Raw genomic sequence first — 19,858 nt, forward strand, 5'->3', positions numbered from 1 at the left:
CTTTGCTCCACCCAGCCCTTGACTGGTGCCACCCCAATGGCAACAGAGAGGAGCAGCAGGAGAACTCACTGCACGCCATGGGAGAGGGAAAAGGGGAACAACCGAGCGGGAAGAAAATCATGGAATCCTCTGAGGGATCCAGCAAAGTCCAGACCCCCAAAAAACCACCAACACCTGGTGGGATGTCCAGGAAGGACAGGCTGGACCAGTCCAGGTGATCCTTCCTCCTTCCCCGTGCCCAGCCTGGGCTGTGAGCTGTGGGAAGGTGCAGAGGAGAGCCCCAGTCAGAAACCCAGGGAGACCAAGGGAGCCTGGACACAGAGCAAGGACACCACAGCCAGCACCCCTCCTGCATCCCTGCTCATCCCACTCCCAGTGCCCTCAGATCCTGCAGCACGGAAAACCTTCCCAGGAAGAAAGCAGAGGAACCAGTCTGAGGAGCTGGGAGCCTCCAGCAGCAGATGAAATTCCACCAGGATTGTCCCTGCTCCTCAGGACACCCCTGCAGGTCCCTATTGGCTTGGAAATGTAAAATGTTGATTGCTGAAGTCTCTCACTTTTTGAGCCATCTAAAAAAATTCAGATCTTCCTCTGAGGAGCTGCAGAATCAACTGTGATCACTGCAGATGGCACAAGCCCAGGGACAGAGCAATAAAAATTTGGGCTCATCAGGGGAGAAGCTGAGGCACCACCACCCTCTCCTGTGTCACTGGCTGCCCATGGAGAGGGTTGTGCTGCACTCCAAGGAGTCAACCCCAAATTTCCATGGGACTGGCAGAAGAATGGATGCTCTGGAGATGAGGAAACACCCACCCAGACCTCAGAGTTATTCACTCCTCATCTGGGGGTTCCTCACTGTGCTGAGCTCCCTCCACGCAGCAGAGGAGGAGTTCCCAGTGCTGTGGGCACACATTGCTGAGCCTGTGGCACAGCCCTGACCCCGGGAATGCTGTGCCCTCCTCCAGGAGTGCCCCCAGGCCTGAGGAGCTGCCCCAGCTGCAGCCCTGGGCTGGGCTCTGGCCATCTCCTGAGGAACCTGCTCCTCTGCCAGAGCCCCAGAGCTGAGAGCTGCTCTGGCTGCCCCAGCATCCCTGACGTGTCCTAGGGCAGCCTGGAGCACCTGGGAGGGGGGAGGATGGCCCTGCCCATGGGACATGGGATGGGATGGGATGGAAGGGCCCTTCCAACCCAAAGCAGTCGTCAATGATGGTAAAATTCCAGGAAATCCAGGATTTCCACCCCAAGCACACAAACCCCTCTGCAGCCCTTCTGCCTCAGGGCAGCTCCAGTCCCAGGCTTCAGTCCTGCTTCCATCCAGGCAACTCCTTCAGGGCATCCTCAGCAGGAAGGGGATCTGGGAGAGGAGTCTCCTTCCGAGCCCTCCAGGGACATCTCCCATTCCACCAACTCATGCAGGAGGATCCTTCTGGATCTGCAAAAATATCTCTGCAGGAATTCCAGCATTTCTTGAAAAGCTGGAATGGTTTGGGTGGGAAGGGACCTTAAAGCCCACCTCCTTCCACACCAGACAGAAGAAATCCTGGAATAAACTGGAGGCCTGCTCCCTCAGACTGCCTGGAATTCTCAGGATTAGAGATTAAAAAATACACATCAGCCTTTCAAGACCCCAAGCCAATAAGCCACTGTTAAAACATACTAAGATCATAATAAAACTTCCTATAAAAATCATTATATTAAAACTCAGTATAAAATTTTACTGGTTACCTCAATTTCTGTACTTGGCCATATTATTTAAACATTAAATTTACATTTAAAATATATCAGGAAGATTAAGATAAATAAATAAAATTTTTCTTCTTATATTTCAGATTGCTAACGGATCCTTTAAAATTTTTTTTTAAATCTCTCAATTTTCCAAACATGAAAGCACCTCTGGAAAAATAAACTGAATTCAAATTTCACAGCAAGTTCTACCAGGCAAATCAAATTCAAGTTCAAACTAATTTCTGGCTATGGAGAAAAAAAAAAAAAAATAAAAAAAAAAGTATCTGAAGTAAATGATCAGGAATGATCTATGTGAAACCTCTGCTGAGAAATTAGGAGGAGTTTAAAACAATAGCAGACGACTTCAAATATTGCCAGTGATTTCTGGAATACATCATCAAAGCAAAAAGATTTGCAGAAATCTATCACATTTAAGATATTACCCAACAATTTCATTCACTGTTTTGGCATTAGCATTTGAGCAGTGTTTAATGTCTTTTAAATGGTTCGATGTAATGATAGATCTGGAAGACAAAACATTTCTTTCTTACCAGGAAACATGCTGTAAACAACCCTCAATTTATCCTCCCCAAAGAAATGAATGCTTAAAGGATGCCTCTGCCAATGGGAACAACAACACTAAAATGGTCATTTCGCATCCCAACTTGAACCAAATATTTTTTCCCTTGACAAGCAGCTTCCATTTAAAGGGGGCCAGGCCCAGTCTGGTCAATAGTATGGATTGCAGGGAACAAAAAGAACCTCGGCCGTGCTAACGCAGGCATCAGGAAGCAGCAACTTCATTTCCAGGCAGGCAATTATTTAGCCAAGGGAGATACAGCAAATAAATCCAGGTTTTCCAGGGCAGAGGAGCACGGGAGCCGGACCGGGATGGAATCCGGCAGGCGGAGAGCGCGGCGAGCGAGAGCAGCCAGGGGGAGGAACAGGGAATGTCGAGATTCCCTCAGCTTTGGGAGCAGGAATAAAAGAATAACCAGGGCCATGGTTTAGGAAAGGGAAGGTGGAGGAAGGAGCCGTGTCCCGGGGCCGGCTCATTGTCCCCAGCCCCGGGAGCAGCAGGACCCAGCTGAGCAGCCGGCCCGGAACGCTCTGCTTTGTCCCTCCCGGGCTTTTCCAACCCCGGGAGCTGGGAACAGCACAAACCTTTCCCTACCAGGAGGAGCAAAAAGCTGTTTGCTTCCATTGGTTTGTTTGGGGTTTTTTTCCCTCCCTGTGATGTTTTCTCAGGAAGCCAAGGCACGGCAGGTCCGCAGCCAGCGCTTCCCTGGGCTGTGAAATTCCTGTCACCCACTTCTGCTTCCTCTGCTGTGGGATTTCAGGATGCCTCCTCCTCGAGATCAGGGATATGTCATCATTTTGTCCGACTACCAGCTCTGACAGCCTTGTCTCTCCCAGTTTGTGCTGGGAAAAGGAAGGGGGAAAAAAAAAAAATCAAGGGGAAAATCCAGCTATGACTAAATTCCTAAATTCTTCCCTAATTTATTCCTCTTATTTCTCCTGCTGCAAAAATAAACTCTGTGCACAAAAAAGAGCCTTAAATTTGGGTCTCCTGCTCCCAGTGCATTTTGCAATAAGTTATTTGGATCCCTGGCTGATCTATTTTAACAAATACCATCTCCCGCGTCCATCACTCCTCCTGTCTTTTTGATCTCCTTTTTCCTACTTATCATGTTCCTTATTTGAAACAGATTTTTAACAGATAATCTCCGCCGTTATAACAATATCTTGCTCGCATTTTATTCAAATAATTCTTAAAAACAGCTTAAAAAGCCGTTTGGAATAACATCAAGCTCTCCATCAATCAAACAGCAAAAATTCCGCTGGCGGTTGTATAAACATCAGATCAACTCCGACGTCTTCAAGGATTTCAGAGCAAACCATAAAAAACTCCATTAACTTCTGACAAAGAATGCAAATTAATCACAACATGGGGTGAAATGAAATTAAAGGCTCTTTTCTAATCAATGACAAGGCAGGATGAAATATTTGGTGCCGGGATGCTCCCGATTTTTTTTTTTTTTTTTGGGGTTGTTTTATTTTTATTTTTATTTTAATTTTTATCTTTTTCCCCCTGCCTGGAAAAGGGGGATTCACCCGGGGTGCCTCTTTAGCCCTCCCCATCCCTACAGCGATCTGCTCACAAGTCGCCCCAGCTCCACAAAACACACTAATCATCCGAATCTCAGGTGCATCCAATTTGTTATTCACACTCTCCCGGTGCCAGGAAAGAAAAAAAGGATAAAAAAAAGGGAAAAAAAAAAAAGGAAAAAAAAAACCCTGGCGTAGACAGATGCACCGGGAACCTTAAATGACAGTTTTGGCCTCCGGAAGTGCGATCGCTACAGCAAAATCTAGTACAGCCTCCAGGTGAAATGTCTGGAGCTCCATATGGAGCAGGGAAAATTAACAACAAGATGAAAATCGCTGTAGCAGCGGGGAGTCGGAATTTAACAAAAAAGAAAAAAAAAAAAAAAGAGGGGAAAAAAAAAAGGAAAGGAGGAAAAAAAAAATAAAAAAGAGGGGAAAAAAATTTTTTAAAGATGAGGCAGGAGAAGTAATAAATTAATGGGGTGTGAAAACATTCAAAGCTTTACAATACCAGGGGCAGTATTTGCTCAGATTTGGGGGGGAGCAGCAGGATGGGAAGGGGGAGCAGGGGATGGGAGGGGGTGGAATGAGGGATGGGAATATTTTTGGTGCTTTTCTCTGTTTCCAAAAAAAAAAAAAAAAGAAAACCAGGTCGTTTTTATCTAATTTATTAAGAGAAGGCTGGGGCTGTGTTTCTCTAAATGCAGAAGTCTCTGACATGCAGTGCTGCTGCTGGAGGCTCAGCAGTGAGGGCTGCCTGCTCCTCTGCAATATTCCCCAGGGATGAGCCCTCCTTTCCACACCCTGGAAGTCTGACCACAGGATGAGAATGTTTAGTGGGAATTCTTTCCTCTTCTCCTCAACTGCATCATCATTAAACAAGTCACTGCCCCCACCGTGGAATTCCAACCCCTGGGATTCTCTGCCAGGTTTGGGGTTCCAGCCTCAGCTTCCATTAAATATTCCACGGCCTTTTGGGGAATCTGTTTTTCCTTCCAGCTGTTTGTGTAAAATCACAGTGATGGAAATTAAGGTGAAACTTTTAAAGGGAAATTTAAAACTTATTTTCCTCGCGTGCCACCCCTAAAAATGGGATGGGTTATGGAGCAGCACCCTTGGAAAAGGGATTTCCTTTCTTTTTTTTTAGTGTTTATGTAGAAAATAACTCGATTCAAGAGTATCTGTGAGCATGGGCACCATTCTGATTAATTAATAGAGTGGTGCAAATAAACCCAGGGTGAATCTGCCCTTAAAAACTTCATTTTGTACCCAAGGAGAATCCCACAAGCATCATCCCCCCCACTTCCAAAGGGACTTTTACATTTTACAAAAGCACATTCCATGACCAGACAGGAAAACCAACACCAGAGCAATGAAAAGCACCAAAAATTCAGATATTTACTCCATTTTAAGGCTTAGGAGCTCCCTGTGCAAAGTTTTTAGAGCAGAAAAGTCAGTCCTGGGCATCACCTTTTGTGATTTCCCTGCTCAGATTGGTCCCTTCTGCTGTTATGAAAATTGTATTTTCTATATTGAGATGAAGAAGATTATATTCTGTATATTGAGACAAAAAATGTAATTAGAGTTAATAATGATGTATTAAATCCAAGCTCACCTGTAAGGAACTTTACTGACACAGCAGTTGCTCAAAAGTGCTTTCAAGATAAGCCTTCATTGTAAAGATTAAATAATGATGAATAACTCAGCAAAATAAACACTTCTAAAGTAAATAAATACTTATCAAAGATGTGGGAAGTCCTGCCATGAAAATATTCCACACTAAAGGCCAGAAAATGAAATAATCATCCTTTAGTTTCACTGGCAGATTGCAGGATGTCCTGAATTTCCACACTGCAGTGATTCCCCCCTATAAATCTTCTTCATTTAAACTGAATTTACACACACACCATTTGTCTGTGTCTTAAAAATAAAGAAAAAAGAGACATTTTTTGCAGCTGCAGCTGGAGACAAACAACCCATTGGTAGGAAATTTCAGGTGCTCTCACCCACGTGGCCACACTCTCCACTGTCACAGGGAAGCACCTGGAGGTTTTTAGGGGCAAATTTGGAAGCAGACAGGGATGAATTTCATTCCCTGAGCAGCCCCAGTGAAGGGAGGAGGAACTGCTCAAGGAATGAGCAGAACCAGGCAAAGAATGAGATTACAAACCCCCTGTGAGTGATCCCCCCGACCAAAGAAGGTTTCCAAGGCTCTCCTGCCCTGCCCATGCCTAAAACACAAATTCACATCAAATCCCTTCTGAAAGGCAGCTGCTTGAAAAGCTCAATAGCCACATTCCAAAAGTTTCACCTCCTCGACTGTTCTGCATTAAAAAATATATACAATTTCATGGGCTGCTGCCTTGCCAAATATTCTTGCACAAACCCGATCTGCTTTTTAATTAGAGCAGCAAAAAGCAGCTTTAAACTTGGCAATCACCGTTTGCTCCCAGTTCAGGGAGGCATCTTTGCCTGGAACCACATGGAACCTCCCTGTTCCACCCTCCCTCCCCCTGCTCTGACCCCTCCACCAGCTTTGGCCTGAGCTGTCCCCTCCTCTCCACTCTGGATTTTGGGTTACAAAGCACCCAGAGACCCTCAGAGAGCTCCCCGTGCATGCAGGGCTCTCCAACACAAGTTTCTCTCCCAACCCTCCCCTCCAAACACACTTTTAAAGATGAAATATTCCATGTCTATTGGAATATTCAAGTCTATATGAAATATTCCAAGTCTATTCTCTTAATGCTGCCAGTGAACGTTTGGCAGAGGAAACAAAACCAACAAAAAAAAAAAAAAAAAAAAAGTGAAAAATCAGAATATTTCCACCCAGGCAAAACCTTCCCAAGTCTGTAAAAGTGTCAGGAGAATTTGCTTAAAACAGCTTCTAAAAACGGGAGAGGGAATGAGTCCCAGCCTATTATTCAATAACCATGTTTGTGAGGCATCTGCATAATCTAACCATGCATAAATTAGTATGTGTATTACAACAGTTATTTGCATAATAATAGCAAGTTAATAGATGCTTAAAGAGCACAGACCAACACCACCTTTAAATCAGACATGCCTCCAGGCACTGCGAGCTGTAGAGACCGAGCTGCAGAGAGCAGTCTTCATAAAACACATGAAAACATCAAAAACCACATCCAAATAATTCATTTTTTGTCCCTGGACACTTCGCTGTCCCCCCCCTCTCCCCGGAAAGAATAATTGGAGGAACTGCTGAACAGTTTGTTCCTGTGAATTCTAACATCCATCTCCAGAGGAGAATTGCCAGAGCCAGCTCGGGATTTGTTTTGTTCAGAGCTTCGTGGGGTTTTTCAGTGAAAAAAGTAAAATATTCCGTGGTGATGCAGAGCTCAGCCTCCACCCAGCCACTGCCACCAGAGCTGTGCCAGCAGCTTCAGGTGGACACTCAGAAAATACCAGTATTTACATCCAATGTTAAAATCAGGTCCTCTTCAAAGGAAGAATCCCTTAAGTATTCCATTCACATTCTATTTTTGAGGAGACTTTAGACCATCATACCATTATTCAAAACCAGAATTAAAAATTAAATGATCAGGAAAGGAGCAGAAACACCTTCCTGCTTCAAAAAAAAAAAACCAAAATGTTGTCAAGGCTGGATTATTTTTTAATCTGCCAACAAAATTAACAAGATTGACATCATCATAATTTTCATTGTCTCCAGGGAAAGCAAACAGAGTTTGGAGAAGAGAAAAAGAGGGGGGCAAAGAAAAAAAAAAAAATCAATAGAGACTTCTAAATGACTCCTTCCAGCTCCCACTTTTCAATTTAACAGGACAGATTTATTTGTATGTGGCTCAAATGTTCACAATTGCTCTCTGCACCTTCATACATAGGAATGAATGTCACAGTGGCAAACAGCAGTAATGAACAATCTTACCTGAGGATATGGAAACCTCCCAAGAGCAAGCTGGGAAAGGAAATAATATTTGTCTAGTTATAGAGATTTGCATGGAGGGCACATTTCCTTCAAGTGAGAGGAGTGCTCAACTCTCACCGTGGCAGGAGTTGGGGAAATGGCAAAAAAAGGGATTCTGCAGGCACAAAGAGCTGTGTTTAGAATGGGTTCCTTCACAACCAGCACTCCTTATTTTTCTGGGGATTTCCCTCAGTGCCACCCTCTGATTCCCAAATTCGGGCACATTTCCTCCAGGAGAGAAAATTGTCACTTCTCACAATGGTAGAAATTGAGAAAATGGCAAAAAAAGGGATTCTGCAGACAATGAGCTGTGTTTAGAATGGGTTCTTCACAACCAGCACTCCTTATTTTTCTGGGGATTTCCCTCAGTGCCACCCTCTGATTCCCAAATTCGGGCACATTTCTTCCAGGAGAGAAAATTGTCACTTCTCACAATGGTAGAAATTGAGAAAATGGCAAAAAAAGGGATTCTGCAGACAATGAGCTGTGTTTAGAATGGGTTCCTCACAACCAGCACTCCTTATTTTTCTGGGGATTTCCCTCAGTGCCACCCTCTGGTGCCCAAATTTGGGCACATTTCCTTCAGGAGAGAAAAGTTCCCAATTCTCACAGTGGTAGAAAGTGAGAAAATGGCAAAAAGGGATTCTGCAGGCACAAAGAGCTGTGTTTAGAATGGGTCCTTCACAACCAGCACACCCCTGTTTTTCTGAGGATTTCCCTCAGTGCCACCCTCTGATTCCCAAATTTGGGCACATTTCCTCCAGGAGAGAAAATTCTCACTTCTCACAATGGTAAAAACTGAAATGGCAAAAAAAGGGACTCTGCAGGCACAAGGAGCTGTGTTTAGAATGGGTTCCTCACAACCAGCACCCCCTCAGGATTTCTGGGTTTCTCCAGCCCTTTTATTTCCCTCAGTGCCACCCTCTGATGCCCAAATTCGGGCACATTTCCTTCAGGAGAGAAAAGTTCTCACAAAGGCAGAAATTGCAATGGCAATAAGGACTCTGCAGACAAAGAGCTGTGTTTAGATGGTCCCTCACCCCATTTTCCCCAGGATTTCTGGGTTCCTCAGCCCCTGTGTCCCCCTCAGTGCCCCCAGGATGCCCAGGAGGGGATGGCAGCAGCTCAGCCCCAGCAGGAGCCCTGGCACTGCCCCTGGCTGATCAATCTGGGCTGCAGAGCTGAGCTTGGTGTCCCTGCTGGGGACAAAGCCCAGGGGGATGTGGGGAGAGCCCCCAGCACCCACAGAGAATCCCCATCCTTCCCAGATCCACTTTTCCAGGACACCAACTGCCCCTGCTGCCTTGTGAGGTAATGCAGGCATTACAGAGCAGCCCCAAACCAACATTTTCATGGATGTTGCCTAAAAACATCCAACTGGCCATACCCAATAAACATTCCAGGAGAAATCCTTTGCTCCAGGCAGGCTCTCCCACCCTCCAGCCCCAGGAGAGCTCAGCCTTTGGCCTGGGAGCCTCAGCAAAAGCAGCAAATTCCTGCCAGGGGAGACATCCCAAAGCCAGGGTGAGACAGATGGAGCCACTGCTCTGGGGGTTCTGCTAAATGAAACTTTCACAACACTGGGACATCAAAACTCTGGTCCAGGAGAGGCCCTGGAGCTGCTCTGAGAGCTGGGAATGTTCCCCTGGAGAAGGGAAGGATCAGGCAGAGCTCAGAGCCCTGGCAGGGCCTGAAGGGGCTCCAGGAGAGCTGGAGAGGGACTGGGGACAGGGATGGAGGGACAGGAGCCAGGGAATGGACTCAGAGTGGGAAAGGGGAGATTGAGATGGATCTGGGGTAGGAATTCCTGCCTGGCAGGGTGGGCAGGCCCTGGCACAGCTGGGGCTGCCCCTGGATCCCTGGAATGCCCAAGGCCAGGCTGGGCAGGGCTGGGAGCAGCCTGGCACAGTGGGAGGAGTCCCTGCCCAGATGATCCTGAAGGTCCCTTCCCCCCCAAACCATTCTGGAATTCCCTGATCATTCCCATCCCAGCAAAGCCACTTGGGTCACCCTCCTGGGGGGCTCTGGAAATGCTGCTGCAGAGTTCAACAAAGACCCTTCATTTTCTGTCCTGGGGCCACTGAAATCCACCCTTGGCCACCTTCTCCTCTTTGGGAGCTCCCCACTCCTGCCCCAAGCAGAAACCTGAGCCCTGAGCAGCTGGGACAGCCTGGAAATAAATCCATCAGTGCCCAGCAGAGGCAGAGCAAGGTGGGATTTTTCACTGAGGAGCAGTGGAACACCCCAGCCAGAGCAGGCAGGCAAGGATGGCTCTGTGCACAGCCTCTCCCTGCAAATGCTACTGCAGGACAACAATCCCTGCCTCCAGGATGGCTCCAAACAAAGCATTCCCTTCCCACTGACCAGCCCGGGCTCAGCAGGGGCTCCAAGGCACAGAAAAACTGGGGACAGAGGCAGACACAAACACAGGGTGAAAGAAAAGCACTGAAAACCCCAGAGTGCATCAGCAGCAAGTTCTGTGGGTGAAAGGAGACACTGCTAAAGCACAAAACACTCCTGTGCCACTCCTGCCCCATCCCTCTGCTCACATCTCCTCCCTGCAACATTGCCAAGGTATTATAAATTAAGAAACTTAGCAAAGAGTCTGTAATCTTCCCCGAAATAGCCTGCAGATATGTCACTGTACTAAATGTGTTTCAGATTTAATGAAGCTTTAATGTCCTTTTTAATTTTGCCTGTTTCTCTATCACCAGGGGTCGGGCGAGGCAATCAGCACTCGAGAGGGTGGCTTGCTTTAAAACTAGCAAAAACTCATTTGCTTATGAGTTGCACTGTATTTTCTTAATTAAATTTACTAAAGTAAAATGGTTTAAGTTCAGCCAACCAGTGACCTCTGGGTGGAGATTTAGATTTATAAAAAGTGTCACAGTTAAAGTAAGATTAAAAAAAAAAAAAACCCAAAAATAATAAACAAGCCAAACAACAAACAGATGAGAGATTCACTAAAGGGATTTTCAAATGATCATTTGTCCCAGGGAAGTCACAGGAACACGAGGAACAGGCCCAGTGCAGGAGGGAAAAACAAAACCCACCAAATTAACACACTGTCCAAAACTCCTCTGCACTTAAAGGATGAAACTCTGGAAACTCTTTTAAGGTATTTTACAAAAATACAATATTCCAGTTTAAATTAGGTGGGTTTGGGAACTGGATCAGGGTTGTGTGTCTGGATACTGAGGAGGGAATGCCTGAAATTCAGGGAGCTGCTTCCATTTCCCCATGGATCCCCTCCCAAAGGCTGGGTCTGAGGATCTTCAGCCCTTTTCCCACACCAGAACTGTAAAATCCTTCATTTCCAAAAGGGCACGGAGGGGTGGGAGGCAGCAGCAGATTTCAAACCAGCACTCGATCAAGTGAGGAATAACCCCAGGTTCTGGAACAACAGAGCTGCAGAGGGCGTGTGCACGCTGACTTTTACCCCACTATCCACAATTTCTGATTTAAAAAATCCAAGTTTCAAATGATTAAGGGCTGATTGAGGAAGAAGCTCTGGACTGAGCACCAGAAGCAGGGCTGGGCAGCAGCTCAACCCTGCTCCCCAACACTCTGAAGGTGCAGACTGTAGGTGAGACTGGGGGTTGCACGGCCAGGACGGACGGAGACGAGAGATCTCTGGAGCCAGGTGGTGGGACTTGTGGTTTATTGCAAAGGGCACGGGCACAGGGCCCTGCTGGGAGCTGCCAGCTGCAGCTCGGGGCAGGCCCGAGAGAAGAGAGAGGATGAGAGGGTAACAACGTAAAAGGCAAGAGCTAAGAGCATAGAAATGTAAGAGCAAGAGCAAAAGCAAGAGAACAAAAGAGCAAAGTTCCCGTTTCAATACAATAAATCATCTTCTGTGTTGAATATTCTGATTCTCGCTAACCAATCTAGTAGAGGATACAAATCCTATAGCATTTACATACAGCCTATAAGAATCACTGCATTACCATACTGTGCTACATTTTAAACCCCAAATCTACTCTTCGGACCCCTTCTGCCAAGCTGGCAGGGTCTGCTCTGCCCCTTGGAGCTGCCTGCTTGCAGAGGGTGTTGTTTCATCAAGAGGGGATTACCTTCATCCAGCCACACCATTGTTTTCCCGTTGTTCAGTAACTAAGGGATGTCAAAGCTTGCTTTCATTTCAATCTCGCTTATAGTTTCTATATTCTCAAAAGCTTTTGCCAGGCAATCATATTTGTCAGGCTTTCCTGTTTCATCTTCCCCAACATCAGACAGATGCACCCAGAGCTCCAATCACTTGCTGAAATCACGCAGTTTGCCAATTCTAACTGAAGAGGGAAACCAGAACTCGCCCCTTGCACATCCCCTCCTCCAGCTCAGCTCTTCCTGGCCTGCTGCACACAGCTCTGCCTGCATCCTGCCTGCACAGTGGCTGAGGGAAGCCAGTTCAGAACTATTTTCAGGACACTCAGGCCATAAAGTTTCCCACTTAGATTGCTGTCGATGTTGTGCAAGTTGTTTTTTAATTTACAGTCACACTGGAGAGCACGGGATGCTTTTATTCTTAATTTAGGCCCATTCCATGTTCCTCAGCATAACTGCAAATTGAAAATAAGCGCTGGCAGCATGGCCAGGGATGGAGCTGAAGGAGGACTTGATGGTCTGAAATGTTCTAAAATTTGTTCTTAATTACCTCGTGCGCATTTGACACAATTAAATTTCCATCCCAGGATTTTGCATTTAGCTGGTGCACTGCAGTTAAACCCTCATTTTCTGCAAAGGCAGCAGCCACTCCACCACGCTCAAACTTTCCAAAGCAGACTTAACCACTGGATAACACAAAATTCCCCAGGTGAAATTCCATTCCAAGACCAATTTATACATTCCCAGATAGATGGGCTTCAAACCACCTGAAACTCTGCAGGGTGCAGACCCCAATAAATATTAAATACCTCAAAAACTACTCCAAGATTTTTCCTCTCCTCCTAATATCAATTTTGCTGTCCTTGTATTATGGAAGGTTTTAAAAAAAAAATAAAAAATCCAAAAGGATATAACAGCAATTTAGCAGAGTTAAAGTGCTTCTGAGGTTAAACTGACAACAAAGAGGAGCAGAAACACAAAGCATCTTGAAGTAGGGTTTCAATTAAATGTGCAGGATTTAGTAATGCAGGGCCCCGACAAAAAGGAAAAAAAAAAAAGGGAAGAAAAAAAAAAAGAGTTACAAATTAATTTAATCTTCTGCCTATAGTTTGCAGCTGCACTCCAAAGTGTCTGGGGCTTAGGAACAAAGCCTTGCAAGGCCTGGGAGTGAGGAAAGCTTCAATTTTTAATGTATAAGGCCATTAGCTGATAACTTGTGGAATCTGCGACCCCTGCGGAGGGGCAGGAGACGGATGGAGTGACAGATCTGCTGCTGGTGGCCAGGGCTGCCAGGGGGGAAGGTTATTACCACCACCAGAAAAATGCCCTCATAACCTCTGGGACATTCCTTGGCTCCAGCAGATGAGTTCCAGTGGAAAAAAAAAAAAAAATTAAAAATCAAAGCTTAATTCGCCTTAATTAAAGATAATTAGTTTCACTTTGATTTCTTTTAAATATGAACTAGAGCAAATGCACTGGCAGCTGAAGGCTGCAGACAATCAGGGTTAAATTGCACATTTCTGCCTGCACACATCCTGATATTGGCAGGCTTTTACTGCTGCACCTTCAAAGGGGACACGGGAATGGCAGCGCCGCTTCCCAAGGGACAAAGGTGGGCCTGGGCTCTCCAGGGACACTGTCAGGAGCAAAATCTGCACAAGTGCTGCAGGAGGGTTAATCTGATCCTTGCTCCAGCAGAGAGGATTCCTGCTTGGTCTGCTGGGTCACACTGGGCACAAAAAGGGAGCAATGGGTTTAAATTGGGTACAAAAAGGGAGCAATGGGTTTAAATTGGGTACAAAAAGGGAGCAATGGGTTAAACGTGGCTGTGCTGTTGGAAATGCAGCTCAGCCCCTGCTCCCCTCCAGCTCTGCCAGAGCCAGGGCTCCTCTGCCAGGACAGGCCATGAAATCCTGGGAAGAGCCAGGGAAACTGCCTCACTCTCTGACTCTTTGAAAGCAGAAAGAACTACAGAGTAAGAACAGGAAAGCATACACAGAGTGACAGAATCCTGGAATGGTTTGGTGGGAAGGGACCTTCCAAGGATCCTCTGATCCATCCTACCATGGCAGGGACCCCTTCCACCACGCCAGGCTGCTCCAAGCCCTGTCCAACCTGGCCTGGGACGTTCCAGGGATCCAGGGACAGCCACAGCTTCCGTGCCAGGCCCTCACTTGCACATAAAAACATATATAACCTATTCTGTGCTACACATTAAACACCCTTACAGATGGAACACACCCCCCAAACATCCACAGCTGGTGCCTCACCTGTCCCCTCAGCCCGGGTGCAGAGCTGGATTATTTATTTCCCTGCCCACAGTGGCCTAGGAGCAATTGCTGAACAACAACGACCCACCGAGGTCTCAACCCGTGCAAACTGTACCTAAACTTCCACTTTATTGCAGCTTAGTTCACAATCTCCACCTAATGCAGGGTTACATCCCCGAGCAGCAGGCGGATAAATCATCCTGGAATATTACTCTGGCTAAGTTTAGCTGGGAGTGGAGCATATGTGCTTCCGAGGCACTGAAGCACAGGCCCATAAAATACACTAATTACTGGGAGTTCTGGTCACTGGGTGATTGATAGCGCTCTGCCAGGCTGGGTGAGGGGCTCCCCCAGCACTCTGCCATCATTAATGCATGGCCCAGCCCCGGGGCACTGCTCCCTCCTCTCCCAGTCCCACCAGCAGCAGGCTGGACCTGCTCCGTCCCACCCCGCTGGGCGATGGAGCTGGACAGGAGTCGGAGGGAACAACGGGCTCTGCTTGGAGAAATCACCCCAAAGCTCCAGGGAATGGAAGAATCACAACACAGGGCGGCTTTCAGCCCGAGCAGGAGTTTGTGAAGTGCATCATTCCACGTGGAAGGGCTGAGACTCCACAAATATTCCCCAATAAGGAGGATTTGGGCTGCTGGGCGGGGTTGTCACCAGCATCACAGCACCAGGGTCCCCAAAACCCGACAGCAGCCAGGTGAGGCTCCTTGCAAAGACCTCCACAACAAAAAGCTTTTGTCACATCCTTGTTTTCCTTCATCCTAAGGGAAGGTGTTAGCTGGCCCCCACTGGTGCACCTCCAGGCTGCTTCTCCCAGAGCACTACAAAAACCAGGGCTCCAGGAGGGTTCATTTGGGTTAATTAACAGCAAGATTTGGGTTTCAGATTCTCCCCTCACCACCTCCCATCACAGAATCCTTCAGAAGCCCTGAAGAGCACCGAGTGCAGCCACTCCAGACCCTGTCCCTGAGCCCCAGAGCTGCAGCCCTGGCTCAGAGCAGGGGTGCCCTGAGCAGAGAGCACCCCCAGAGCAGGGAAATCCTGCAGAACCCCCCTCAGGTCGGCTCACAGCCCTGACCTGGCAGCACCTCCACCCCCAGGCTGCTGAGATGTAAGTGATGCTCACAGGGAGATCTGAAACCTCCCTCCTTGACAGAGAATTGACTCCAGCTCTGTGCAGTCAAACACCCTCGAGACTGAAGAGCCTTTAGAGAACCATCTCCAGGCACTGCTGCTTTCCTTGGAGCATCCTCCTCCAGCACCTTCCTCCTCCTCTCTGGGGGCTGAGTGAGCTCTTCTGCAGCTCCCTGCGTGCCCCCAGCCCGAGTGGGATGAAGGATCTGAGCTCCAGCTCTCTGGCAGTGCTCAGGGGGGACCTCAAGTACCAAGCAAGGCACACTTGTTGGATAATTCCTGATTTTCCAGTGGCTGGGAATGCACACAACCACTGAAAACGCCTGATGGCTCCTGAAGAGATTGCTAAGAACCCTCGAAAGCTCCTGCAAATACTCCTGAGAACTCTGCTCACCAAACACTTAAAATCCTCAGTCTGGGAGGTCTAGGAACCAATATTTAAGAATTAATATTAAGAACTAATATTTAAGAACAATTATTAAAACTGATGCACAAATTCCTTTTCTCTGGGGGAGACAACAGGGATGATCTCTGTAAGAAAATCTAATTTCAAAGGAGACCTGGAGCACAGAGGGCAGTGGAAAGCAGAGACCAGAAGTGGTACAAGAAGGAGGAGCAAAAAGCCAAGCACAGGAGCCTCTGCCTCCAAAATTTCCTTGGTTTTGGGCATTAGCAAACTGCTTTCACTTCCTGAATTAAAATCTAATACCTACCTGGAGATAAAATGTAAATATCACAGAATCACTGGGAAGGACCTCAAGGCTCATTTCCCAAGGGCAGGGAACCTTCCAGCAGCCCAGGCTGCTCCAGACCCACCCAAGCCAGCCTTGCTGCTGCTATTAAACCCCCCTTGGTGGATTTTAAAGATGGATTTTATCCCCCCTTGGATGTTTTAAAGTTCACCTGTGGATTCCAGCTCGGAGCAGAGCGATATTGGAGAGAAACAAGAAATATTGGGCAATTTAATTTCTCCTCCCGTGCAGGACACGGCTCTTGGAGGGAGGGAATGGGTTCCAGAGCCCAGGCAGCCCCAGCCCAGCCTGGAAGTGTTTTATGGCTGAGTTATAAACCCTGAGAAACAGCTCTCAGAAATGAAAATGCTGACACAGTGCTCAGTGTAGTGACAGCAATGGCACGGGTTGAAATTGAACTTGCTTTGTCAAGCCAAGAGCACTTAAATAAAACACGGGAAAACCTCATGGAAACACACAAACTATTTGTGGTGGAACACTTCTGAACAGTCTGCCTGGGCTAGGGATTAAATTCCATTCCCTTCAGAAAAATCCTGACGGAAGAAAGGCAAACTCAAAAAATATAAAGTAACAAAAAAGAAGATACTAATGATAATAATGATGATGATAGTAACAATCTATAATAATGATGATGATATAGCTGCATATCTAGTTTCATTCTATTTTAATTTAATTTTTAATTTATTTTTTCTTTCTGAGGGGATGACTGAGCACCCTCAGACCCCTCAGAGGGAACAGGAACACTCCCTGTTCCTCAGAGCTTAGGCAGGGCTCCCATCCCAGACTCTCCCCTCTCCCTCCCAACTTTTCTGGGGCAGTCTCCTCAAGCTCCCAAATAACACTCCCACTTCCCACCACACACAGCTTTGCAGCAAAGGAATTCCAGAGCTTGGAGGGGCTCAGGAGAGCATTAAAGCAGATGAGAAGATTTTCTGACAATCTCACACCCTCACCTGCCAGCCCAGCCTCCATCCCACCTGGCATTCCTGTCAAAGCACCGTGCTGGAATGGAAGGGCTGGAGCAGCCCTTCCCTGAGTGCAGGGGATTGGAAATCCTGCAGCAAACAGCAGCCAAGCTCCCTTTTTAGCAGCCTCCAGCGCCAATCCTCCTGTCAATGGGGTGTTACTTTAATGACAGTGACCTCGGGTGGCTCCTGCAGCACCTCTGTCACCTTTCTGCTGGCGTTTTTCTAAGGCACCGTCCTTGTTTTCATCATTGCACATCACTCAGAGCACTTCAATCGAGCTGCTGCTGCTGCTGGGAGAGGTCTCTGAGGAGCAGCTGCCAAAGCAATTACCAAAGCACCCAGCCCCAAACTGCTGCCTGCACATCTGGAACAGGAGAAACCCTGGCAAGGTGGGAAACCAGAGGAGGAAATGCACAGGGAAGGAGTTTCACCAAGAAAATGCAGCCTGCACTGGAATTGATGAGCAGCCAAGTGAGCCACTGATAACCCTCAGACAAACTCCAAAAATCTCCTGGTGGGTCTCTGAGCTGCTGGGGCACAGCTGAGACTCAGCCAAGGAATGGGAAAGGATTTATAAACCAAGTCCTGTGTTTACATCACCCACACCAGCACCAAGGCTTCCTGCAGTGCAACCTCAGCCCTTTTTTGGCTGGAATTATTTACAGAGTGCCTGAATTTGGTCTGAATCTCTCCCAGAATCCTGGGGGAGGGCTCTCCAGCACAAACCACCCAAACTGCAGTGGAACAAAGGAAGGGCCCTCCCTCCCTGCCCTGGGACACATCCAATTGTCACCAGGGACACCGACTGCTCCACTGACCCAGCACCCACCACCCACGTTTGGGTTAAAAGGGCTTTGGGAAGGAATTTCCTGGGTGAAAATGCCAAAATGGTTCAGTTTGGGGCTGCAAAATGGGAGATCTGCCAAGGTGCAGAGGGCCAGCACTAAGACTGCTCAACTTCACCTTCTGCTGGAAATCTTGGTTACAGCTCACTTAAAGGTGTGTCCAGCTTCACCTGGAAATGAGGGGAAAGAGGGGGGAAAGAAAAAGAAAACAAAAAAAGGAAGGGAAAGGAAAGAGGAAAAATCGGGGAAAAAATAGGGGAAAAAAAGGGGGAAAAAAAGGGGGAAAAAAGAGGAAAAAAAAGAGGAAAAAAAGAGGAAAAAAAGAGGAAAAAAAGAGGAAAAAAAAAGGAGGAAAAAAAAGAGGATGAAAAAAAAAGAGGAGGAAAAAAAAGAGGGAAAAAAAAAAAAAGGAGGGGAAAAAAAAAAGAGGAAAAAGGAGAAAAGGCTCCACACACCAGGCCATACTTGCTACCCCAAGCTGGAGTTTTATTTAAGCCCTCAAATGAACACACCCATTCTAAACACAGCCCAAATGAGCAACAGGAAGAAGCAGGTGAATATCCAGGGAACCCAAAGAATGCAGCAGGGTGAAATGGAGATGCTGTGCTGTTATTTCTGGTGTGAGAGCTCTCTGCCTACCTCCATGAAGGAAATCCCCAGGCTCCAAACATCCGAGTGAATCCCGTACTGCTCCCCCGAAATCCTCTCAGGCTGTGGAGAAAAGCAGAGCAGCAGCTCCTGAGCCTGGCAGGCAGCAGGGATCCTGCTCCAGAGCTGCCCCAGGGCAAGGCCTGGGGAAAACCTCAGCATCCTGGAATGTTCTGGGCTGGGAGGGGTCAGAATCCAGCTCCTGGCCCTGCACAGGCATCCCAAAATCCCACCCTGGGAGCCCAAACTCTCTGGAGCTGCCCCGTTCCCTGGGGAGCCTGGACTGTGCCCCAGCATCCTCGGGGGGAGGAAACTTCTCCTAAAACCCAGGGAAAGCTGCCCTGGCCCAGCTCCTGCCCTGTCACTGACCCCAAAGCAGAGACTGGAGTGGGCAGGGGAGACACCAAAAACCACCAGGGAGCTTCAGAGCTTCCCTGGCAGGGAGCAAACCCAGGAAAACTCAGGAATTCTCCAGGAGAAGCCGGGTCCATGCACCCTGCAGGGCTGGCCTTGGGTCTGTGCTGGGGCTGTTTGGATCAAGGGAAAAGCCGAGGGCTCGTGCAGTGAGCAAAGCACAAGGTCAGGTTGGGAGAATCCCATTTTCCACCTCCCTCCCCAAATCCAGGCACCACAGCAAGGAAAAAATTCCCAGGGTGGGCTCCAGAGGTTGAGGAAGAAGCAGAGTTAAAAAGCCAAGCTGCTGAAGCCAGAGGAATCACCACACGGTGGCAACTTTATTTTATGTACTTCTTAATTTTGGGCTTTTTGACCTGTAGGGGAAAAAAAAAAAGGAAAAAAAAAAAAAAAAAAAAGAAAAAAAGCCCCTGCTCTAAACTATTAATAGCAGGTTTAATGCTTCATGAAATGGAGTGCTGTAAAAAATCTCTGCTGGTTTTGACTTGAAAGCTACAATTTAAGCATTTCCAAGGTCAAGTACAGCATGAAATGCAACAATAAAAGGCTCCCTGAGACTCCTCTCCCCACTGTGCTGCTAATGCACCTGTCTGGGCCAGCCACCTACAAAGGACTTCCACTCTTTAATCATCCAGAGACCTCTGTCAGAAAACAAACTCCCAAATTAGTGCCACTCCAGGGTGGGTTTGGATGTTCACCCTGTGCTGCTGCTCCCAGGTCAGGGCTTTTATCGCAGCCTGAATGTTAAATAAGAACCACGCTGCTGCCCTGGTCCCCCTGAAAACAACCTCCCAAAAACCCCAAAAACCCCAAAAACCATCTCACCTGACTGACCCCAGCACCTGATTTTACTGGTTTGGAATTCACTGAGTAGAATTCACCCAGGCCAGAAATGTTTGTAATTAACCACGTTCAGAAATGTTGGCAGCAGCACCGT

At 47.4% G+C, this 19,858-nt stretch overlaps 1 protein-coding gene across 6 annotated transcripts in view; it reads right to left on the bottom strand.

Annotated features, from left to right (window-relative positions):
* The window catches only part of MAP2K5 (mitogen-activated protein kinase kinase 5), a 117,882-nt gene that overhangs the window by 37,366 nt on the left and 60,658 nt on the right, over nucleotides 1–19,858 (bottom strand). Inside the window, exons 16-19 of one of the 6 annotated variants that reach the window (XM_050978255.1) lie at nucleotides 18,499–18,570; nucleotides 7,739–7,768; nucleotides 5,450–5,503; nucleotides 1,805–3,602 (exon numbers count right to left, since the gene is read on the bottom strand). In XM_050978255.1, coding sequence (XP_050834212.1) covers nucleotides 5,462–5,503; nucleotides 7,739–7,768; nucleotides 18,499–18,570 — 144 coding nt within the window. In that variant the 3' untranslated portion in view covers nucleotides 1,805–3,602; nucleotides 5,450–5,461. Of the gene's footprint in view, nucleotides 1–1,804; nucleotides 3,603–4,486; nucleotides 5,504–7,738; nucleotides 7,769–18,498; nucleotides 18,571–19,858 lie in introns of those variants that run through there. The other 5 variants (XR_007778376.1, XM_018914019.3, XM_050978254.1 and 2 more) reach the window with 5 other exon arrangements.

Source organism: Serinus canaria, chromosome 10 (assembly GCF_022539315.1).
Source record: "Serinus canaria isolate serCan28SL12 chromosome 10, serCan2020, whole genome shotgun sequence".
Classification (NCBI taxonomy): Eukaryota; Metazoa; Chordata; class Aves; order Passeriformes; family Fringillidae; genus Serinus; species Serinus canaria.